General features: G+C 36.5%; 1 protein-coding gene across 1 annotated transcript; it reads left to right on the top strand.

Moving 5' to 3' along the window:
- Positions 1-1,152: 1,152 nt before the first annotated feature.
- SATL1 (spermidine/spermine N1-acetyl transferase like 1) lies at positions 1,153-25,123 on the top strand. The gene is given in 7 exon segments (XM_047844092.1): positions 1,153-1,501; positions 3,985-4,036; positions 9,878-9,958; positions 10,364-10,465; positions 11,038-11,078; positions 24,954-25,041; positions 25,044-25,123. Coding segments are annotated over 7 exon segments (750 nt in total). The 5' UTR covers positions 1,153-1,195.
- The last annotated feature ends 1,156 nt before the right edge of the window (positions 25,124-26,279 follow it).

Here is a 26,279-nt window from a genome sequence, read left to right as displayed (position 1 = left end):
TGATGCGGGGCTCAAACCCATGAACCGTGAGATCATGACCTGAGCCAGTTGGACACTTACGCGACTGAGCCACCCAGGTGCCCCTAATGGCAGTCATTTTTAATTATTTGTAAAGAAATATTTTCTGCATTAGAGACTTCAGCACCCCATTAGGACAACTTTTTTTAAGCATTCTAGTTTCTATGCCTATGGGAGAGAGGTGGTAAGTGGAAGACAGGACAGAAATAGGAAGTGAATTATTTCATGGCTCCGACATGGAGAAAACAGAAAGAATTAAAGGAACTTTGAATTGAGTTGTTAAAATAGCAGGCACTTTTAGAGAGAATGCCAAGCATAAGCTCTCAGATTCCTTCCCAGTTCTTGCTCATCCACCCTCTTAAGCTCCTCGAAAGGGGGAAATAAAATGGTTGTCAAGCAGGCCTTGTCTCACCACTCCCTCAACACACGGGGGAGCACTTAAGCTCATAAATATGAGCATTGTGACTTCATTACTATGACGCAGTGACTGTGCAAGGGGGTAAAGCAGGAATACTCCCCGAGGGTCATTTTCTTCTTCCCCTCACTTACGGCCTGTTGGCAGAGAAGGGCCAGATGACAACCTGAAACCCAGCCAAGCCTACAGCTGTGGTCGCTGGTGAGGTCAACTCCAGCAAATCGGAGGCATCAATAATCTTTTTTGGGTAGTCCTCCATTATTTTTCCCATTCTCATCTTGATAGAGGGGTATCTAAAAGTACCAATCAAATTAAGAAAAAAACAGAAACCTCCTACTGCCTTCCACCACAGCACTGTAGTCAAGAACTTCTGTTCCATCAAGACACTTAGTCATTGGCCAAACAGTCATCTGCCAACCAATCATCTGCCAGCCAGTCCTCAGTCAACTAGGCATGAACCAATCAGGCACGAACCAATCAAGCTTACCAGACATGAATCAACCAGGCATGAGCCAGTCAGGAATGAGCTTATTTGGTATGTACCAACTGGACATAAGCCAACCAAACACAAGTTTACTTGACATGAACCATCTGAGCATGAAACAACCAGGTATGAGCCAACCAGGGGTGAGGCAAGGAGGCACATGCCACCTAGGCCTGAGAAAACCAGGCCCAAGCCTGTCAGGCACAAGTCAATCAGGTATGAGGCAAACAGATCTGAGCCAATTCAGCATAAGTCAACCAGGCCCAAGCCAACCAGGCATGAAGCTACCATGCTCAAGCCAATTCAGCACAAGTCAACTAAGCCTGAGGCAATCAGGCCCAAGTCAAACAGGCATGAGGCAACCAGGCCTGAGCCAATTCAGAATGAATCAACCAGGAATGAGGCAACCAGGCTGGAGTCAATCAGGTACAAGTCAAGCAGGAACAAGCAAAGCAGGCATGAACAAACCAGGCCCAAGCCAACCAGGAAGGAGCCAATCAGGCATGAGGCAACCAAGAATGAATTCTTTCCGAATAAGACCTGCAGAGGCTCATGATTGCCCAGAAATCCTGAACCTAATTAAAGTAAGCATCTTTCTTCTTATTCTGTGGAATTACATGGCATTAGTTCAGGGCTGAGGGTAAGGAAGGCATAGGTTGGGTTTGATTCCTAGTTTTGCTAATTATGACCCATGTACACAACCTTCTGGAAATTACTTAACCTCTGTAGGCTTCAATTTTTACATCTATAATCAATATTATAGTACTATCTATATTAAAGATTGTTGTAATAATATAATTACACATAAATTTCTTGACTTATAGTAGGGGACTCAAAGTGGGGGGAATGAATTCATGGACATTTCAGGGACCTAATATGTTGTCTCTCTTGGGGAAATTTTAACTTTAAAAAAAGATCTTAGAGAAAAATGCTTCACTTAAATGAATGATCTATTAGTCACAGAATTTCAGGTATTAATGGGTAAGATTTTAGGGTAGGGAGTCTTGTTGCTTTTAAGACCACACCTACTTGTAGAAGCTCATGATTGTGCAGAAAACAATATTCATCCAGAACAAATTTTCCATACAAAACAATATTCATTCAGAAAAAATATTCCATACAACTCAGACAGTTTTTTGACCCCTGACACACATCTGCAGCCATCCACAGACAACTTCTAGGAGTCCATGGAGCTGGGATAAAAATTTCTTATTTAAAAGTCCATTTTAATGGTTTTTATGGAAATCATCCCAGTATAGTAAAGGGGAAACACTAATAGCTATAGTTACTGTTAAGTTCTGTGGCACTCAAAAGAATCAGTTATGTGATGCACAACCTAAACAATTCCATATAAATGTGGCAGCCTATATTTTCAATGGAGTAAATATGAGACTGGAATAAGGCACAGGTTACAGATAAGGGAAACTTTTTACAATGAAAAGGTATATACCTATATCTATATCTATATATGATATATCCTTAAATCAGGCCAAGTTTCTGTTCCCTTTTTTAAAAGAATGTGTTTTAATGGCAAAAATGTTTTCTAGTGAAATACATCTGTTGAAATAATGTTAGGTCTTATTACAGATCTGTAAGAACGTGGTTATCCTTCCATGTCTTCGATTCTATTCTACTCTCCCATATCATTTCTCTAACTGGCATTAATCACATGATTAGATCATTGATCAAAGTACTATGCACAATACTGGTACTATGCACAGTACTATGTACTGGAAGCACATTTTTCCAGGCAGAAAAAAAAATTAAGTTTTTTGTAGCTTAGTATCTGGCACCCAGTTGGCAATTAATAAATTTATTATTCAATGGGAGTGAATCTCTCTATCCAGAAAACTTATGTTCTTTATCTTTCCAAACATCACTAAGGAAGAAACAGATCACTGGACTCTCCCACTTCAACCTGTATCTGTGGAGTCCCTGACCACATTTGCTTTTAAATTTGCCTCATATACCTGAATATACACTAGAATTTTCTTGGGAATAATTTTAATGAGTATTCACTGTTGAAAAATAATAGAAAAGCAAAATTACTTACTATGCATCATAGACAGAAATGTAATGATTAATTAGCTTTGAGCTTTATGTTGTTATCTAATAATCTGAACATGGGGAATGCCTTTTCAAGCATATAATCCAAACTATGAATTAATGTGAATGTGTAAAAAATGATATAGTGAAAAGCTACATTGACAAAGTCTAAAGTTAAACTGAGTATAACGCCTCACAGGCAAACATGACAGACTTTTCTGTAAAGTCTACTAGCTTTATTGTATATAGACTTTATGACATCTACCTTGAATATTCCTTTTGGAATTTCCACTTCCACATTTCTGGTTGTATTAAAGACTAGTTACCTGGACAACCAAAATTCATACAAGTGAGGTATCAACTTAGTTGATCTCTCCATATATGTGCTTTTATTGCATGTGCCGTTTTCGATTTTAAGTTTCTAGATGACTGCAGCTAATTCTGACTCACTTATTAATACTACATGGGGCATCCTATGTTAATAAATGCTAAATAAAAAATAAATACTTATAAAAACTTCATGATTACCATCTTTTTTTTTGAGAGAGAGAGAGAGAGAGAGAGAGAGAGAAAACACGGATGGGGAAGGGCAGGAGAGGGAGAGAGAGAATCTTAAGCAGGCAGGCTCCAAACACAGCACAAAGCCCGATGCTGGGCTCAGTCTCACGACCATGAGATCATGACCTGAGCTGAAATCAAGAGTTGGATGCTTAACCAACTGAGCCACTCAGGTGCTACATCATGATTATCATCTTAGGAATTTGTTGGGGTGCCTGGGTGGCTCAGTTAGGCATCCAACTCTTGGTTTCAATTCAAGTCATGATCTCACAGGTTTGTGAGTTTGAGTCCCATATCAGGTTCCATTCTGACAGTGCGGAGCCTGCTTGGGATTCTGTCTCCCTCTCTCTCCATTGCTCCTCTGCTAGTTCTGTCTCTCAAAATAAATAAACTTAAAAAATTTTTATATAAAAAGAGAATTTGTTACTAAACTATAAACTGAAAATTTCCTCTACTTTGACAGGAATTGGCTTCCTGTGAGAACATGCTGGATGCAGTGAACTTAACAGTAATGAGTAAGATGTTATATAATGTTTTCAGAGATTAAAAAAATATGGCATAATGTATGCACACATACTACTTGTACCTAGATATGCAGAAGCTGCTGTCCTTGTTACACAAAGATGGTGCCATTAATAGTATCTACATATGCAGGACATTAGTTTGATAGCTTTGTCAATGATCCACTATTTTTTATTTTCCCCATTTTTTAAGTATTAAGTTGATATTTAAAAGCTTTTGCATCTTTATGGCTGCAATAGTCTTCAAGTAATGTTCAAAATGTAGAATTAGAAATGTAACTGGTCAAAAAAAGTAAACTTGATGCCCAATATGTTGGTAGTAGCCTGATAGGATGAAATGGATAAACACAAAATGACAAACTATTTTCAACATATTTACTACATTTTGATAGCCAGCAATATTAAACAGATAGGCTAGTGTTTTGCAACAAATAAGAACTCTTTTGGAAGGAAATATAAACACTTAAAGATGATTAAAGCATATGAAATTATACACTTGGAATTCCAAATGAATTTGAAGATTGGTTTTACCATGTCTGTGAAAAGGGATAGGGACTGGAATTTTGGAATTTTGATAGGGATTCCATCAAATCTTCAGATTACTTTGGGTAGTACTGGCATCTTAACGTTAAGACTTATCTATGAACACAAGATGTTTTTTAATTTATTTAGTTCTTCTTTTCTTTCAGTAATGTTTTTGTAGTTTTCAGCACACAAATATTTCACCTTTTGGTTATATTTATTCCTAGGTATTTATTTTAGGGGCTATTGTAAAGGGAATTGCTTTCTAAGTTTACTTTTTAGTTTGTTCTTTGGTGTATAGAAACAAAATTTTATTTGTTGATCTTACAGCCTGAAACTTCATTGAATTCCTTTATTAGCCATAGTAGCTTTCTTTTGGATCCTCTGGGATTTTTTTTTACCAGTAGGATTTTGTCATCTGCAGAGAACATTTTACCTCTTCCTAATTTATTTTTTCTCATTTTTTAAAAAATTTAAATTTTAGTTAACATACAGCACAATATTGGTTTCAGGAGTAGAATCAGTGATTCATTACTTACATACAACACCCAGTGCTCATCACAGCAAGTGCCCTCCTTAGTACCCATCACCCATCTATCTCATCTCCCACCCACCTCCTTCAACCCATAGTTTGTTCTCTATCATTAAGAGTCTCTTGTGGTTTGTTTCCGTCTCCACTCTTTTCCCTTCTTTTTTTTTTTTTTTTCTAATTTAGATAGCTTTTATTTCTTTTTCTAATAGTTCTGGGTATAACTTCCAGTACAATGTTGAACAGCAGCAGTTAAAGTATCTTTATCTTGTTCTTAATCTTAGGGGGATGCTTTAAGCCATTCACCATTGAGCATGAAGTTAACTATTTTTTTAAATGAGTATCCTTTATTATGTTGAGGAATTTTCCTCTATTCCTAGATTTCTGAGGGATTTTGTCATGAAAGGGTATTGTATTTTGTCAAATGCCTTTTCTGCATTGAGATGTTCATGGTTTTTTCTTTTGTTATGTTAATGTGATATATTATATTAATTGATTTTCTTATGTTGAACAATCCTTTCATTCCTAGGATAAATCACACTTGGTCATGGGTCATGGTGAATGATTCTTTTACTATGGTGTTGGATTCAGTTTGCTTATACTTTGTTGAGGATCGTTGCATCTACATATATAGTTTATTTATTTATTTTGAGAGAGAACACACACACAATAAGGGGAGGGGCAGAGAGGGAAAGAGAGAATCCCAAGCAGGCTCTGCACTGTCAGAGAGGAGCCCAATGCAGGGCTCAAACTCACAAACCATGAAATCATGACCTGAGCTGAAACCAAGAGTCAGACACTTAACTGGTTGAGCTACCCAGGCGTCCCATCTTTGCATATATACTAATGATGGATACTGGTCTGTATTTTTGTTCTCCTGTGATGTCTTTATCTGCCTTTGATATCAAAGTAATACTGACCTCATAGAATGAGTTAAGACATATTTCTTCCTCTTCAAACTTTTTTGAAGAGTTTGAGGATTGCGTTAATTCTTCTTTAAATGTTTGATAGAATTCACCAGTGAAACCATCTCAAAGTCCCTGACTTTTCTTTGTTGAAATTTTTAATTACTAATTCAAACTCTTGTTATAGGTCTTCTCAGATTTTTCTTTTCTTGAATAAGTTTAGGTCATTTGTAATTTTCAAGGAATTTGTTCCTTTCTTCTAGGTTATCTAATTTGTTGGTATACAATTCATAGTATTTACTTATAATCTTTTTTTTTTATCTCTTTAAGGTCAGTAGTAGTGTTTTATTTCTGATTTTAATTACTTGCATCTTCTGTCTTTTTGTCAGTCCAATTGTCAATTTGTTGACATTGTCGAAGAACCAACTTTTGGTTTTATTGATTTTTCTCTATTGTATTTCTATCCTTTATTTTGTTTATATCTGTTCTAAACTTTATTATTACTTCCCTTCTGCTAGCTTTGGGCGTAGTTTTCTCCCTTTTTTCTAGTTTCTTAAGGCATACATTTTTAGGTTATTGTTTGAGATCTTTTCTTTTTTAAATGTGGGCATTTATAGCTGTAAGTTTCTAAGCACTGCTTTCACTGCATTCCACAACTTTCATATGTTGTATTTTCATTTTCATTCATCTCTGTTTTCTAATTTCCCTTGTGATTTCTTTGATCTATTGGTTAAGAGTGCATTAATTTCTAAATATGTGATATTTATAGTTTGCTTCTGCTGTTGATTTCTAGTTTCATTGAAAAGATACTTTGTATGATTTAAATCTTCCAAAATTTATTGTTTTGTGGCCTAACATATAGTCTATCCTAGAGAAGCTTCCATGTGCACTTGAGAAAAATGTGCATTATGTTGTTGTTGGGTGGAGTGTACTGTATATTTCTTTTAGGTCCATTTGGTATTGTTCAAATGATCTAGTAAATTAATTTTCGTCTGGTTGTTCAGTACATTACTGAAATTGAAGTATTGAAGTGTTCTACTATTATTGTAGAGCTATCTTTTTCTGTCTTCAATTCTGTCAATATTTGCCTCATGTATTTTGGAGCCCTGATTGATACATAAATGTTTATAAATGCTGTATCTTCTTGGTGAATTGACCCTTTTATTATTATTATATAACCTCGTTCTTTGTTTCTTGTAACAGTTTTTAACTTAGAGTCTATTGGGTCTGTTATTAGTACAACAACCTCAGCTTTCTCTTGGTTACTATTTGCATGAAATATCTTTTTCCATTATTTCACTGTCAACTTTTCTATGTGTGTTTTTAAAAATAAAATGAGTCTCCTATAGACAGCATAGAGTTAGATTATTTTTTTAATCCATTCTGCTAAACTCTGTCTTTTGATTAGACCATTTAATCCATTTACATTTAAAGTAATCACTGAGGAGGGACTTCTGCCATTTTGCTGTTTTCTATATGCCATACAGTATTTTTGTTCCTTATTTCCACCTTCTTTTGTGTTTTGTTGATTTTTGTGTTGAAATGTTTTGATTCCCTTCTCAGTTCCTTATGTGTATATTTTATAACTATTTTCTTTGTGGTTATTACTGGGACTAGATTTAACATCCTAAAATTATAACAATCTAATTTGAATTTATACTAGTCTAATTCCAATGGCATACAAAATAATAAATTTCCATTCCCCCCCTTTGTATGTTATTGATGTTAGAGATTACATCTTCACAGACTGTGGGCCCAATAACATATATTAATAACTAATTTTATGCAGTTATCCTTAAATCATATAGAAAATAAAAGTGGAGTTACAAACAAAATTAAAATAACTCTAGTCCTTTCCTTATACTTGCTCTTGCATTTACCTTTAACTAGGTACCTTTATTTTTATTTCTTCATGTGGTTTTGAGTTACTATCTAGCTTTCTTTCATGTCAACCTAAAGGACTCCTTTTAGCATTGTATCCAGGGAAGGTCTGGTGATAATGAAATCCCTCAGGTTTGTTTGTTTGCTTTGGTGGTGATCTGGGGATGTCTCAATTTCTCCTTCATTTTTGAAGCACAGTTTTGGTGGAGACAAAATTCTCAGTTGACAGGTTCCCTCCAGCATTTTTAAAGATCAATCCCCTGCCTTCTGGTCTCCAAGGTTTCAGATGAGAAATCAGAAGATGATCCTATTGGGGTGCCTGGGTGGCTCAGTCAGTTAAGCATCTGACTTCAGCTCGGGTCATGATCTTGAGGTTTGTGAGTTCAAGCCCCGCATCAGGCTCTGTACTGACAGTGTAGAGCCTGCTTTGGATTCTTTGTCTCCCTCTCTCTCTCTGCACCTCCCCCACTCACACTCTGTGTGTGTCTCTCTCTCTCAAAGATAAACAAACATTAAAAAATTTAAAACAAAAAAGATTATCCCATTGGTGATCCATTGTATATGACAAGTTATTTCTTTCTTGCTGTCTTCAAGATTTTTCTCTTTGTCTTTTAGCAGTTTCATTATAATGTGTCTTGGTGTTGATTTTTTTGGATTTATACTACTTGGAGTTTATTGAGCTTCTTGGATTTGTAGATTCATTTCTTGATTCAAATTTGGGAAGTTTTCAGCCATCATTTCTTCAAATATTCTTTTTTACTCTTTTTCTCTCTTTTATCCTTCTGAGAATCTGTCTTATACTGTGTATGCTGGCCAACTTGATAGTGTTCCACAAAGCCCTTAGGCTCTGGTTTACTTTTCTTCATTATTTTTCTTTTCCTGACTTGATAATTTCAATTATCCTATATTCATATTCACTGACTTTTTTCTTCTGCTAGCAGAGGTCTGATTTTTAACCTCTACAGTGCATAACTCATTTCAATTATTATACTTATCAGCTTTAGAATTTCTTGTTCGGGGGTTCTTTTTTTCAATTTGTATTTTGTCATTGATATTCTTATTTTGTTCATACTTTTGTTTCCTGTTTTTGTGCATGTTTTTCCTTTAGCACTTTGGGCATCTTTAAGACATTTGTTTTTGTCTTTGTCTAATAGTATATCTGGGCCTTCCTCAGGTATGTTTTCTATTGATTTACTTCATTCTTTTGAATGGGGCATACTTTCCAATTTGTTTGTATGCCTTGTGATTTTTCTTGAAAACTGGACATTTGAGTCTTCTAATATGTTAACTCTGGAAACAAATTCTCCCCCTTCCCAGGGATGGATGTTTTTTTGTTTTGTTTTGTTTTGCTTTTTAGTTGTTTTGGTGTCTCTGTGTCAGAGATCAGCCTGAGTTAAATGTTTACGGTGTTCTGAATGTTTACGGTGTTCTGAGGTTTTTTTCTGTATCTTTCCCTTGTCATGCATGGTAGCTTTCTAGATTCTCTGTATATGTGGTTGGTTTTGAATGCTAAACAAAACAGGTGTGGCTCCTTTTACATCTGGAAGCTGCTTTATTTGGTGGAGATTGGAAGAATGATGGCTAACTTCAAAGCTCTAACCTCAGCCTTCAGAATAGCAATTCATGGTAAGAACACAGAACTCCAATATTTGGAGGATAAGTTCCCTAATGCCTACCCTGGCTCTAGCAAACCACTCAGTAATTCAAGCTGCTGTCCCTACAGCTGCTGCCATGAGGCAAGCAGGGCAAGGGAAGCTTGGAAGCCACCAGTGGGATGATGGCTGTATTTGACCAAAATTAACTGAGATTTACCAGCCAAGCTGCCCTCTGGAAGCTTCAAGTATTCAAATAAACTCTAGAGTTCCAAAATATTTACTTCAGGTTCTGCCAGTACAGTTGTATAGGTGAAGAGATGAATTCCTGATGCTGTCTACTCTACCATCTTCCTTTCCTCTACTATAAACTTTCTAACATATTGTATATGAATTGATATTTCAGATTTACTCGGGGATGGCTTTGGGAACAATCCCCTTTTCTATTGCCTGATTGCAGAAGTACACAACCAACAAAAACCATCAGGTAAAAGAAATCCTTCTCCAATTTAATCTGTAGTATGCTTTCTCTACCCTGAAAATGAAGAACAGTTTGATAGCATATGATTACTATTAAACAGAGAAGAATATAAGTACATAAACTCAGGGTTTTTTTTTTTTAAAGAAAATGTGTGGTATATATTTATGTTTGTATATGCATAGAAAAAAATTGGAAGAATATACTCTACATTGTTAAAAGATGGCTTATCTTTTAAAGATTGTGTTATAAGGGGCTTAAGCCTACATTATATATTTTTGTATTGAAATTTTGTCCAGTAAGCTTTTATTAGTTTAATAGCTAAAGAAAACACTAAGATATTCAATTTTAGAAGAAAGAACACTGTAAGATTTAAAGCATTAACTTCGTTGTACCCTCTCTTCCCTTTTCTAGGCAAAATGACTATTGGATTTGCCATGTACTACTTTATGTATGACCCCTGGATTGGCAAGTTACTTTACCTAGAGGACTTTTATGTCATACAAGCTTACCGAGGTCAAGCTACACTTATATATTACTTATAGTTTAAAAATTAAAATGGTATATTTTAAAGAGTAGAGATAGGGTTTCAGTACAAATATGGTGTTTAAGTTAGTTTATGTAACTCACTTCTATTTCATGAACCTGATCACTATTTTAGTTATCCCCGCATATGGTGAAAACTCAATCACAGGTTAGAAAAATACTTTCTTATTAGTTCCCATCAAGGCTTGAATAAGCCAAATTATCATAGCTACCCTTTTATCTTTAAAAAGCATGCTTTTATATTTTGGGTTGTTTTGTCTAAAAGTGAATAAGAAATATACTATATTATGATAGTGTCAGGGTCTCATTTCTGCTTCACCAATCTTTAAAATAAATCCAAAATCTTTTTTATTACCTTTGGAACCTCATTAAAATTAGGAAAAAAATTAATACATTAATGAGTTGAGTTTCAACACAAGCTATTAAGAATATATAATGGCCAGATACAGGTTTTAAATTTTACTTCTTTAAGATTAAAGTAAATAAATGTGTTAAGTGGATTTTTTCAACTCATGGTTCATTTCCTATTACCTATTTAAAAGATCTAGGTATTGGAGCAGAAATGCTGAAAAGGTTAAGTCAGGTACGTATTACATTTAGTATTGGTATTCTATATACTATCTTTTTCTTCATTAAATATTATTTAATTGGGTATAAATTGGATAATTTTTCTCACATTCTGAACATAACCTCAAAATGTACTTACTCTTTTTGTTTCAACTAAACTAGATCTTCAAATCAGATACTCATATAAATTATATTTGAATTATATGTAACCAAAAATTGATTTCTATATAATCCACAACCATACTACATACCTCTGCTATAAAGCAGAAGTAAGCAAAAGGGAGATTAGAAGGCAATTCTACCCATAAAATAGGTCCATGGTATGAATATAAGAATAACATAAAAACAACTTCTAGAAGTTGGAGGAGTAGGAGCCTCCTAAGCTCACTTTGGCCCAGGAACACACCTAGATACCAGCTACTTCAGTGCAACCAACCCAGAAAATGACCCAAAGACTAGCAGAACAGACTTTCCACAGTTATTCAAAGAGAGAAGGCCACATTTAAAAGGATGAGACAGGCAGAGATAAGGTCAGGAACCAAATTCTGGGGAGACTAAACACAAGTGAGAGGGACACCATAAGCACACAGAAGGGAGCCCAGGCATGGGGGAATCTGCCCTGAAGACAAATCCCCCTAACATTTGTCTTTGAAAACTATGGGACTTAACTTCCTGAGTTTTCACAACCAGCTGGGCTTAACTCTAAGAACTTTAGTAATCAGTGGGATTAGTACTGAGAGCAAAAGGGAAATAGGAAACTGAGTCCCCAACCTTAAAGAGACAGTATAACAAACAACCTCACCAGATACAACATAGAAGCAGCAGTGTGAAAAGTGCCTGGGGTATCCCAGAAGATTTATTTACAAATCTCAGAATATGTGCTAGAGGGGCAGAGATCTTTGGGAGACTACTCAAAGAATAACAGAGGTGCTGGGAACCATTTCTCTCCTTGTGCTCCCCCCCCACCGCTTACCTCCCACCCTAGATAGCTGGAGACTTGCAGGTAATAGGGAGTAGATTGCATCTACCTTACAAATACCATGCATCCCACCCAACATTCCACTGTGGATCCACTCTGTCAAACCTGCTTCATTCAGCAGGAGTCCCAAAGCAGCTCCTGCCATGTCTTATTCAAGCAGCTCTGGCAGTGACCTGCACCAGTCCAAAATGACTCCTGCCCTGGAGAGAAGGAAAGATAACCACACACATCAGTTCAACTGTAGCCTTAAGCAGCCAAACCTTATAACTGGCGGTGCAAAGAGAGTACCAAGCTGATCAGTGCATCTGGAACACTAGAAGATGGACTGGGGTTAGGGATGTGATCTGAAAACTAGCCCTGTCCACCAACCAAAATCTCTCAGGGGTAGCACAGGGAGAGAGTCCTGCAGCTTGGGGTTACTGCAGCTATAGCAGTTTGGGGGCAGGCATCTGGTCTGCCAGTCCTGCCCACTAACAAAAGCTTCTCAGGGTATAAGGCAGGGAGAACACCTTGCAGGTTGGTGCTACCACAGCCCTAAGAGACAAAATAGTGACAGGCATCTGATTTGTCTGCAGCCTCTGCCCACCAAAATAAACCTCTCAGGAGACAACACAGGGAAAACACTGCAGTTTGGCATGACCTCAGCCCCAGCAAACCAGGTATAGGGAAGGCATTTGATCTGACTTCTGACAATGCCCAACTATAAGTGCACTGTAGCCACAGAATTGACCCTTAACAGCACAGGACCAAACATGGCCCATAATAGTCAAGTACAGGAGGCAAGTACAACCAACTGGACTGAAAGCAAATAAGGCTTAACCACAACAGTAGGGTATACGCAAACCACATAGAAGATATCCATGAAGCATCTGGTTCTGGTGAAGAGAGGACATTGTGCTACAGGGCACCACAGGACCTCTTCTTTGTAAGGCCACTACATTCAAGATCAGGAGTCATAACTGACTTTCCTAATAAATATAAACAAACAGAGAGTTAGACAAAATAAGACACAGGAATATATCCGAAATGAAAGAACAAGACAAAACCACAGCAAAAGAGCTAAATGAAATGGAGGTAAGATACTTGATAATGAAACCAAATTAATGGTCATAAAGATATTGGACTTGAGAAAAGTGGAAAATCTCAGGGACACCATCAACAAGAGATAGAAAACATAAAAAGAACCGATCAGATGACTAATTTAATAACTGAAATGAAAATTAGACTAGAGAGAATCAATAGATTAGAGGAAGCAGAACAGATCAGTGAACTGGAAGACAAGAGTAACAGAAAGTAACAAAGGTGAACAGGAAAAAGAAAAAGGAGGTAGAAAATTTATTTGAAGAAATAATAGCTAAAAACCTCCCTAAATCTGGGGAAAGAAACATACACCCAGATCCAGAAGGCACAGAGTCTCCACAAAATCAACCCAAGGAAATTCACACCAACACACATAATAAATAAAATGGCAAAAAAAAGTAGTGATAGAGAATTTGAAAAGAAGAGAAAAGAAAAGGTGCATACAAGGGAAACACCATAAAGCTATCAGCTGATTTTTCAGCAGAAACGGCAGGCCAGAAAGGAGTGGCATAATATATTCAAAATGATGTAAGGAAAAAAAAAACCTGCAATCAAGAATACTCATTTCATGGCTATCCAGCAAGGTTATCATTCAGTATAGAAGTAGAGATAAAGAGCTTCCCAACCAAACAAAAATTAAAGTTCATCACCACTAAACCAGCCTTACAAGAAACATTAAAGGGAATTCTTTGAGTGGGAAGAAAACGTGATAATCAGGAGTAAGAAATTATGAGAGAAAAAATTTTCATTGAATACAAACAAATTAAAAGCCATAGATGAATCACTTATAAAACCAATATGAAGGTTAAAACACAAAAGCAGTAAGATCAAGTGTAGATATATCAGTCAAAGGATTCACAAAATGAAAAGATGTAAAGTAGGACATATTATACATAAAATGTGGGGGGAGTATAAAAACTTACTTCTCTTAGAATGGGCTCAAATGTAATCAACCATTAACTTAATATAGACTGCTACACTGTATGCATGTTATATATGAGCCTAATGAAAAACCACAAATCCAAAATGTTTAATGGGGCGCCAGGGTGGCTCAGTTGGTTGAGCTTCTGACTCTTGATTTTGGCTTAGGTCATGACCCCAGGGTTGTGGGTTTGAGCCCCACATTGGGCTCTGCACTGAGTGTGGAGCCTCCTTGAGATTCTTTCTTTCTCTCTCTGTCTCTCTCTCTCCCTTCCCTCTGCCTCCTCCCCCACTTACACTCTCTTAAAAAAAATGTCTAATAGATACACAAAAAATTAAGAGAAAGGAACCCAAGCTTATCAATATGGAAAGCTATCAAAGACAAGGGAAGAGAACAAGAGAAAAAGATAATTGAGAAGAACTAAAAAGATACCTGTAAAACAACTAACAAATGACAATAATACCTATCAATAATTATTTTAAATGTAAATGAACAAAATGCTGCAATCAAAAGACAGAGGGTGACTGAGTGGATATAAAAGCAAGCCCCATTGATATGCTACCTACAAAAGTCTCCCTTCAGAACTAAAAGTTACATGCAGATTGCTAGTGAAGGGATGGAAAAACATTTACCATGCAAATGGAACTGAAAAGAAAGCTGGGGTACCAATACTTATATCAGACAAAATAAACTTTACACAAATACTGTATAAGGAACATTCTCCAGAACAGACCACATGTTAGGCCACAAAACAAGTCTCCATAAATAAAAAGATTAAAATCTATCATGCATCTTTTTCTAACCACAATTACATGAAAACTAGAAATCAAACACAAGAAAAAACTGGAAAGAACACAAATACACGGATGTTAAATAACATGCTATTAAACAATGAGTGGGTCAAACAAGAAATCAAAGAGGGGGAAAAAAAGTACATGGAGACAAATGAAAATGAAAACACAATGATCCAAAATCTTTGGGATCCAGCAAAAGCTGATTTAAGAGGAAAGATTAGAGCAATATAGGTCTACTGGAAGAACTAAAAAAAAGCTCAAGCAAAAAACCTAACCTTACACATAAAGGAGCTACAAAAAGAACAAAGCCGAAAGCCAGTAGAAGGAAGGGAATAATGAAGATTACAGCAGAAATCAATGAAATAGAAACTAAAAAAAGAAAAGCAATAGAACAGATAAATGAAACCAGGGGCTAGTTCTTTGAAAAGATCAACAAAATTGATAAACCTTTAGACAGACTCATTAAAAAAAGAAGAGAGAAGACTCACAAAATTAGAAATGAAGGAGAAATAACAACCAATACCTCAGAAATACTAAGGATTATAAGAGAATATTATGAAAAATTGTATGCAACAAATTAGACAACCTATAACAAATGCATAAATTTCTAGAAATATATGACCTTCCAAAACTGAATCAGGAAGAAATAGAAAATTTGAATAGACTGATTACTAGCAATGAAGTTGAATCAGCAATCAAAAACTCTAAACAAATGAAAGTCTAGGATCAGATGGCATCACAGATGAATTCTATTAGACATTTAAAGAGGAGTTAATACCTTTTATTCTTCAGTTAATCCAAAAAATGAAAAAGAAGGAAAGTTTCCAAACTCATTTTCCAGTATTACCCTGAAACCAAAGCCACATACACTACAAAACAAGAATACTAAAGGCCAATATCTCTGATGGACATGGGTGCAAAAATTATCATGTAATATTAGCAAACCAAATGCAACCATTCATTTTAAGACAATTATTCCCTATGATCAGGTGGGATTTATTCCATGGATGTAAGGGTGATCCAATATTCACAACTCTATATTATACATCACATTAACAAGCAAAAGGATAAAACTATATCATCTCAGTAGACGTAGCAAAAACATTTGACAAAGTACAACATTCATTCATGAGAAAAACTCTCCACAAAGGAGGTCTAGAGGAAATATACCTCAACACAATTAAGGCCATGTATGGAAATCCCACAGTTAACAGCATCCTCAATGGTGAAAAACTGAGAGCTTTTCCTCTAAGATCATAAACAAGACAAGGATGTCTACTCTTACTATTGTTATTCAACATAGAACTAAAGTCCTAGCCACAGAAACCAGACAAGAAAAAGAAAAGGCATCCAACTTGGTAAGGAAGAAGTAAAACTTTCAGTATCAGCAGATGACATAATATATAGAGAAAACCCTAAACATTTCAACCAAAAACTAGTAGAACTGATAAATGAATTCAGTAAAGACATGGAATACAAAATTAATATACCAAAATCTGTTGCATTTCTATAATACTTATAAAGAAATATCAGAAAAATAAATAAAACAAGTCCACTGACCATTGGAAAAAAAAGAGCAAAATGCCTAGGAATAAACTTAACCAAGGAGGTGAGCAATCTACTCCAAAAACTACAAACTACTGATGCAAGAAATTGAAGATGACACAAACAAACGAAAAGGGATTCCATGCTCATGAGGTGGAAGAACCAGTATTGTTGAAATGTCCATACTACCCAAAGCAGTCTACAAATTGAATGCAATCTTTATCAAAATACCAATTTGTTTTCACAGAATTAGAAAAAAATAATCTTAAAATATCTATGGAACCACAGAAGACCCTGAATGCCCAAAAGCAATCTCAAAAATGAACAAAACTGGAGACATCACAATCCCAGGTTTAAAGATATACTACAGAATAATCAAAACAGCATTTTACTGACACAAAAATAGACACATATATCAATGGAACTAAACAGAGTTCAGAAATAAATCCATGCTTTTATGGCCAATTAATCTATGATAAAGGAGGCAAGAATAACCAATGAGAAAAAGACAGTCTCTTCAACAAATGGTGTTGGAAAAATGCACAGCTACATGAAAATAATGAAACTTGACCATTTTCTTACATCATACACAAAAATAAACTCAAAATGGATTAAATATCTAAGTGTAAGACCTCAAACCATAAAATTCCTAGAAGAAAACATAGGCAGTAATTTATTTAACATCAACCATAAAAATATTTTTTAGATGTCTTCTCTGGCAAAGGAAACAAAAGTAAAATTATACTATTGGGACTGTAGCAAAATAAAAACCTTTTAGACAGGAAAGGAAACCATCAGCAAAACAAAAAGTGTATCTACTGAATAGGAGAAGATATTTGCAAATGTCATATCTAATATCAGGATAACATCTAAAATAATGTAAACAACTTATACAACTTAACACCAAAACAAATAATCTAATTAAAAAGTGGACAGGGGACCTGAAGAGATATTTTCCCAAAGAAAACATACAGATGGCCAACAGACAAAAGAAGAGATGCTCAACATCACTATCAGGGAAATGCAAATTAAAACCACAATGTCATATCACTTTATACCCGTCAGAATGTCTAATATCAAACATACAAGGTGAGGATGTAAAAAACAAAAAAGGAACCCTCATTTACTGTTGTTGAGAACAGAGGTGGTACAGCCACTGTGGAAAACATTATGGAGGTTCCTCAAAAAATTTAAAAAAGAAGATGGTGGCGTAGGAGGATACTGGGCTCACCTTGTACTGCTGATCACTTAGATTCCACCCATATTTGCCTAAATAACCCAGGAAACCACCTGAAGACTAGCAGAACAGACTCTCCAGAGCCAAGCATAGACAAGAGGCCCACAGAACAGGGTAGGAAGGGTGGAGAGGCAATGTGTGCTATATGGATGGGCGGGAGGGAGCTGGGCAGTGGAGGGGCAGCCCAATGGGCAAGGCAAAGCCCCTGAAGTCTAGCTTGCAAAAGCGGAGGGGCCCGACTCCGTGAGTTCTGACAGCCATCAGGACTTAATATCTGAAATGTTAAAGGTCAACAGCTCTGCACTCGGAGAGCGGGGAGGGTGAGAGGACGCAGGGAGGGAGAGTTGTTGAGCCCCAGAAGACAGAGCTCAATTCTGAGGGGGAGCAAAGGTGCTGTGAAGTGTGATCTCCCCCTCCCATCCTCCAGCCGAAATTCCAAAGGGAACCAGTTCCCCTCACCAAACTTGCTTGCACCCTGCAGACGCCCAATGCTGTCCTTCTGTGGATCCATCTCTCCCGGTGCTGCAGGGCCCCTCCAATGGCAAATCAAGCTAAGCCTGCCCCTCCCGCCCCTGTGCACCCCTGCTAATATGCCAGATCCCATTGAAGCAGCACAAGCCTGGCAGGGTGCAAGTAGCCCATATAGGGGCCACACCACTCCACAGTGAGTCCTGCCCCTGGGAGAGGGCAAGATATGGTACACAGCAGTCTGATTGTGGCCCCAGCGGTGGGCTGGGGGTAGACATCCAACCTGACTGCGCCCCGCCCACCAACGAAAGTTATTCCACACAGCACAGTGGAAGTGCCCTGCAGTTTGGAGCCACCACAGGAACTACCCGAGTGACGAAATGGAAGAATTTTCCTCAAAAGAAACTCTAGGAAGTAGCGACAGCTAACAAATTGAATAGGAAAAAAAAAAAAAAAAGGTTAGAGAGGGAGAGATCCAAAGCATAAGAGATTCTTAAAAACTGAGAACAAACTGAGGGTACATAGGGGGTGGGAGGGAGGGGAGGGTGGGTGATAGGTATTGAGGAGGGCACCTTTAGGGATGAGCACTGGGTGTTGTATGGAAACCAATTTGACAATAAATTTCATATAAAAAATAATAAAATAAAATAAAATAAAATAAAATAAAGACCATCTACTCAATGTGAAAAAAAAAGAACGATTTAAGCAATATAACGGAACAAGAATTTAGAATAATAGTCATAAAATTAATCGCTGGGCTTGAAAAAAAGCATAGAGGAGAGCAGAGAATCTATTGCTACAGAGACCAAGGGACTAAGAAATAGTCATGAGGAACTAAAAAATGCTATAAATGAGATGCAAAATAAAATGGAGACGGCCATAGCACAGATTGAAGAGACAGAGGAGAGAATAGGTTGAAGTAGAAGATAAATTTATGGAAAAAGAGGAAGCTGAGAAAAGGAGACATAAAAAAAAATCCAGGCGTATGAGGGGAGAATTAGAGAGCTAAGTAATGCAATCAAATGGAACAATATCCATATCACAGGAATTCCAGAAGAAAAAGAGAGAGAAAGGGGCTGAAGGTGTACTTGAACAAATCATAGCTGAGAACTTCTCTGACCTGGGGAAGGAAAAAGGCATTGAAATCCAAGAGGCACAGAGAACTCCCTTCAAACGTAACTTGAATCGATCTGCATGACATATCATAGTGAAACTGGCAAAATACAAGGATAAAGAGAAAATTCTGAAAGCAGCTAGGGATAAACAGGCTCTAGCTTACAAAGGTAGACACATAAGAATAGTAGCAGACCTATCTACTGAAACTTGGCAGGCCAGAAAGGAATGGCAGGAAATCTTCAATGTGATGAACAGAAAAATTATTTAGCCGAGAATCCTTTATCCAGCAAGGCTGTCATTCAGAAGAGGAGAGATAAAGGTCTTCCCAAACAAACAAAAGCTGAAGGAATTCATCACGACTAAACCAGGACAACAAGAGATCCTAAGGGGGATTCTGTGAGTGAAATGTTGCAAGGACCACAAAGTACCAGAGACATCACTACAAGCATGAAAGCTACAGACATCAGAATGACTCTAAACCCATATCTTTCAATAAAAACACAATGTAAATGGACTAAATGCTCCAACCAAAAGACATAGGGTATCAGAATGGATAAAAAAAAAACAAAAAAAAAAAAAACAAAAAAAAAACAAGACCCATCTATATGCTGTCTACAAGAGACTCATTTTAGACCTGAGGACACCTTCAGATTGAAAGTGAGGGGATGGAGAGCTATCTGTCATCCTACTGGAAGTCAAAAGAAAGCCGGAGTAGCCATACTTATATCAGACAAACTAGACTTTAATTTAAAGGCTGTAACAATGGGGCGCTGGGTGGCTCAGTCGGTTAAGCGGCCGACTTCGGCTCAGGTCATGATCTCGCAGTCCATGAGTTCAAGCCCTGCGTCAGGCTCTGTGCTGACAGCTCAGAGCCCAGAGCCTGTTTCAGATTCTGTGTCTCCCTCTCTCTAACCCTCCCCCGTTCATGCTCTGTCTCTCTCTGTCTCAAAAATAAATAAACGTTAAAAAAAAATAAAGGCTGTAACAAGAGATGAAGAAGGACGTTAAATAATAATTTCAGGTCTATCCATCAGGAAGAAATAACAATTATAAATGTCTATGCACCAAATACGGGAGCCCCCAAATATATAAAACAATTAATCACAAACATAAGCAACCTTATTGATAAGAATGTGGTAATTGCAGGGGACTTTAATACCCAACTTACAACAATGGATACATCACCTAGACACAGGGTCAATAAAGAAAAGAAGGGCCCTGAATGATACATTGGATCAGATGGACTTGACAGATATATTTAGAACTCTGCATCCCAAAGCAACAGTATATACGTTCTTCTCAAGTGCACATGGAAAATTCTCCAAATAAATTACATACCGGGTCACAAAATAGCCCTTCATAAGTATACAAGAATTGAGATCCATGCACACTTTCAGACCACAATATTATGAAACTTAAATCAACCACAGGAAGAAGTCTGGAAAACCTCCAAAAGCATGGAGGTTAAAGAACACCCTACTGAAGAATGAATGGGTCAACCAGGCAATTAGAGACGAAATTGAAAAATATATGGAAACAAATGAAAATGAAAATACAACAATCCAAATGCTTTGGGATGCAGCGAAGGCAGTCCTGAGAGGAAAATACATTGCAATCCAGGCCTATCTCAAGAAACAAGAAAAATCCCAAATACAAAATCTAACAGCACACCTAAAGGAAATAGAAGCAGAACAGCAAAGACACCCCAAACCCAGCAGAAGAAGAGAAATAATAAAGAACAGAGCAGAAACAAACAATATAGAATCTAAAAAAAAAAAAAATTACAGCAGATCAATGAAGCCAAGAGTTGTTTTTTTAAAAAAAGTAAACAAAATTGATAAACCTCTAGACAAGCTTCTCAAAAAGAAAAGGAAGATGACCCAAATAGATAAAATCATGAATGAAAATGGAATTACGACAACCAATCCCTCAGAAATACAGCAATTATCAGGGAAAACTATGAAAAATTATATGCCAACAAACTGGACAACCTGGAAGAAATGGACAAATTCTTAAGCACCCACACACTTCCAAAACTCAATCAGGAGGAAATAGAAAGCTTGAACAGACCCATAACCAGCGAAGAAATTGAATCGGTTATCAAAAATCTCCCAACAAAGAAGAGTCCAGGACCAGATGGCTTCCCAGGGGAGTTCTACCAGACGTTTAAAGCAGAGAAAATACATATCCTTTTCAAGCTGTTCCAAAAAATAGAAAGGGAAGGAAAACTTCCAGATTCATTCTATGAAGCCAGTATTACTTTGATTCCTAAATCAGACAGAGACCCAGCAAAAAAAGAGAACTACAGGCCAATATCCCTGATGAATATGGATGCAAAAATTCTCAGTAAGATACTAACAAATTGAATTCAACAGCTTATAAAAAGAATTATTCACCTTGAACTAGTGGGATTCATTCCTGGGGAGCAGGGCTTGTTCATCATTTGCAAATCAATCAATGTGATACATCACATTAATAAAGGAAAAGATAAGAATCATATGATCCTGTCAATTGATGCAGAAAACGCATTTGACAAAATTCAACTCCTTTCTTGATGAAAATCCTCAAGAAAGTCGGTATAGAAGGAACATAAACATCATAAAATCCATTTATGAAAAGCCCACAACTAATATCATCCTCAATGGGGAAAAACTGAGAGCTTTCCCCCTGAGATCAGGAAAACGACAGGGATGTCCACTCTCACCGCTGTTGTTTAACACAGAGTTGGAAATGCTAGCATCAGCAATCAGACAACAAAAGGAAATCAAAGGCATCCAAATTGGCAAAAATGAAGTCAAGCTTTCACTTTTTGCAGATGACATATCATACATGGAAAACCCAGAAGACTCCACCAAAAGTCTGCTAGAACTGATACATGAATTCAACAAAGTTGCAGGATACAAAATTAATGTACACATATCATTTGTATTCTTATACACTAATAATGAAGCAACAGACAAATAAAGAAACTTATCCCATTCAAAACTGCACCAAGAATCATAAAATACCTACAAATAAACCTAACCAAAGATGTAAAAGTTCTGTATACTGAAAACTATAGAAAGCTTATGAAGGAAACTGAAGAAGATACAAAGAAATGGAAAAACATTCCATGCTCATGGATTGGAGGAATAAATGTTGTTAAAATGATAATACCACCCAAAGCTATCTACACATTCAATACAATCCCAATCACAATTGCACCAGCATTCTTCTCGAAGCTAGAACAAGCAATCCTAAAATTTGTATGGAACCAAAAAGACCCCAAATACACAAATATTGAAAAAGAAGACCAAAGCGGGAGGCATCACAACCCCAGACTTTAGCCTGTACTACAAGGCTATAATCATCAAGACAGCATGGTATTGGCATAAAAAGACACATAGACCAATGGAATAGAATAGAGACTCCAGAATTGGGCCCACAAAAGTATGGCCAACTAATCTTTGACAAAGCAGGAAAGCATACCCAATGGAAAAAAGACAGTCTCTTTAACAAATGGTGCCGGGAGAACTGGACAGCAACATGCAGAAGAATGAAACTAGACTACTTTCTTACACCATTCACAAAAATAAACTCAAAATGGATGACGCACCTGAATGTGAGACAGGAAACCATCACAATCCTAGAGGAGAAAGCAGGAAAAGACCTCTCTGACCTCTGCCGCAGCAATTTCTTACTTGTTACATCTCCAAAGGCAAGGGAATTAAAAGCAAAAATGAACTATTGGGACTTCATGAAGATAAAAACCTTCTGCACTGCAAAGGAAACAATCAACAAAACTAAAAGGCAACCAACAGGATGGGAAAAGATATTTGCAAATGACATATCAAAGGCTAGTATCCAAAATCTATAAAGAACTCACCAAACTCCACACCCGAAAAACAAATAATCCAGTGAAAAAAAGGTGAGAAGACACGAATAGACACTTCTCTAAAGGAGACATCCAGATGGCCAACAGGCACATGAAAAGATGCTGAACATCTCCCCTCATCAGAGAAATACAAATCAAAACCACACTCAGATACCACCTCATGCCAGTCAGAGTGGCTAAAATGAACAAATCAGGAGACTATCCCTGCTGGAGAGGATGTGGAGAAAGGGCAACACTCTTGCACTGCTGGTGGGAATGCAAACTTGTGCAGCCGCTCTGGAAAACAGTGTGGAGGTCCCTCAAAAAATTAAAAATAGATCTACCCTATGACACAGCAATAGCACTGCTAGGAACTTGCCCAAGGGATACAGGAGTGCTGATGCATAGGGGCACTTGTACCCCAATGTTTATAGCCACACTTTCAATAGCCAAATTATGGAAAGAGCCTAATGTCCATCAACTGATGAATGGATAAAGAAGTTGTGGTTTATATAGACAATGGAATACTACATGGCAATGAGAAAGAATGAAATAGGGCCTTTTGTAGCAACATGGATGGAACTGGAGAGTGTTCTGCTAAGTGAAATAAGCCATACAGAGAAAGACAGATACCATATGTTTTCACTCTTATGTGGAACCTGAGAAACTTACCAGAAGACCATGTGAGAGGGGAAGGGGGGGGGGGGAAGAGGTTAGAGAGGGAGGGAGCCAAAACATAAGAGACTCTTAAAAACTGATAACAACCTGAGGGTTGATGGGGGGTGGGAAGGAGGGGAGGGTGAGTGATGGGTATTGAGGAGGGCACCTGTTAGGATGAGCACTGTGTGTTGTATGGAAACCAATTTGACAATAAATTTCATATTAAAAAAAATAATAAAATAAAAAAATAAAAATATGATTATTAAAGTCAAAAAAATAAATCTCATATTAGAAAAATAAAATAAAAAATAAAATGAACTCTACACAAAAAATTTAAAAAAGAAATTACCATATGATACCATAATTCCTCTACTGAGTATTTATCCAAGGAAAATGAAAATATTGATTCAAAAAGATATATACACCCCTATGTCTACTGTAGCATTATTTACAGTAGCCAACCTGTGGAAGCAACCTATATGTCCAACAACAGATGAATGGATAAGAAAGTGTGGTATGTATATACACATACATATACATAAACACACAATGAAATATTACTGAGCCACAAAGGATGATTTGCAACATGAATGTACCTAGAGGACATAACTGAGTGAACTAAGTCAGAGAAAGAGAAATACTTTATAACTTCACTGATATGTGTAATTTAAGAAACAAAACTAATGAATAAAGAAAAAAGCCAAACAAAACAACACTCTTAAATACAGAGAACAAACTGGTGGTTGTCAGAGGGGACGTGGGTGGGAAGGATGTGTGAAATATAAGAAGATTTAAGAGTACACTTGATGAGCACTGAGAAACATAGAATTCTTGACTCATTATATGGTACACCTGAAACTAATATAATATTGTATGTTAATTATACTTTAATAAAAAAAAGCATAGTATAAAAACAAGGTCCTTTTGTTCTTTGGAAATGCATATGAAACTTTTAGAAACTTTTTCTGTAGAATAAAGAAAAAAACTGAACAGGATTTATAGAAAAAACAATGAGTAGACTTCGCAAATTACTTCTGGACTTTTTAAAACTCAACAGGGCTTTTTTATTCTTATAGCTTTAGAGAATTTCAAGGGTAACTATTGTATTATTATTTGGAAGTATTATACAGACACAGTAACTTGCAAATTGACCTTAAATAAATGTGTTAATGAAGATTATGCTTTCAAGTAAAAATAATCTCTATTTGTTTTTAAACCTCTATTTGTTTTTAAACAGATAGCCATCAGAAGCCAATGTAACTGCATGCACTGTCTTGTTGTCATTTGGAACCAGGCTTCTATTGACTACTACACTCATCGAGGGCTTTAGATCTTTCCTTTGAGGAGGGGTGGCATCTGTTCAGGTTTAACAGACAAGAACTTATGGGTATTGCAAAAGAAGAGTGAAAGATAACTCATTTCAACTAGTCCCAACATGTGCTCCAACAGTTGAATGTCACCTGAGTCCAACAGCAGTTTGACTTTGAGTGTTGTACAATACAGCAAGTGATCAAACTCTGGTTTGAGCAGATCTTTTACTTTGAAACAGATTTGGCAGATACAGTCAACTTTCCTTTCTTTATCCAAACTAATATATTAATGACTAGTAGCAGAGCTGATGATCCAAAAGAGCAGATAAATCAAGAATCACTTAAAAAAAATCACTTTATACTTAGCATTAGGATATTTTTTACCTACCATATCTCACTAAATTTAAGATGCTTGTATTTTCACATCTTTAACACAGCTGAAATTGGGATAAGTATAATGATCAACTTGCATCATTTTAAGAAAAAAGGTAAATACTGTGTCTTAGATTTGATGAAATATGGATTCGTTTGATTATAAAATGATCTAAGGTACAAAAAATTCATTTAAAACACTGAAGCTAAATTTTGAGGAGCTTACTTATGAAAACTTGTAAGTGAACTATTTCCCCACCTTGAGCAGTTCAAGTACCACTGCCTCCTTAACATCATCTCAGAACAACATTTTATCTCTGAGCATTTATAGCTCTTTGGTTGTATTTATCTTAGGGAAAAAACTACATATAACACTGTATATACATACATTTCTTTCCTTTCTAGTAGAATATAAGCATTTTGATAGAATTATAATTACTTTCGCATCCTGTATTGCAATCAGCATAAAACATGTGACTTCTTACTATGTACTAGCTATTTCATGGGCATAAAAGTTACACAACGATAAGTCAGTCCTACCTATAAGGTATCTTGTCTGTGAAAAAATACTAACCTAGTTTTAGTTTTATAATAAATTGGATGGGTTGGCACAGCTATAAACACCATTTCTATAAAGGTATGTAGAATAGAGAGCATTTAAATCCTACCTTGGAGGATTGAGAAAGGTGACACTGGAACAAGGTCTGAAGGATGAATACGAAGTTGGAATATGGAACAAGATGAGACAAAAAAAAAATTCTAAGAGGAAACACCAGCATAGGCAGAAAAAAAACTTAAAATAACAAAGCATGTTCAAGAAGCAAGCAATATAGCATTATAGATAAAATATAGTTTAGCAGTAAGGTGGGAGAGGAAAGGGA

The sequence above is a fragment of the Prionailurus viverrinus genome, chromosome X (genome assembly GCF_022837055.1).
Source record: "Prionailurus viverrinus isolate Anna chromosome X, UM_Priviv_1.0, whole genome shotgun sequence".
NCBI classification, from domain to species: domain Eukaryota; kingdom Metazoa; phylum Chordata; class Mammalia; order Carnivora; family Felidae; genus Prionailurus; species Prionailurus viverrinus.
This window is presented reverse-complemented; position numbering and strand designations above follow the sequence as displayed.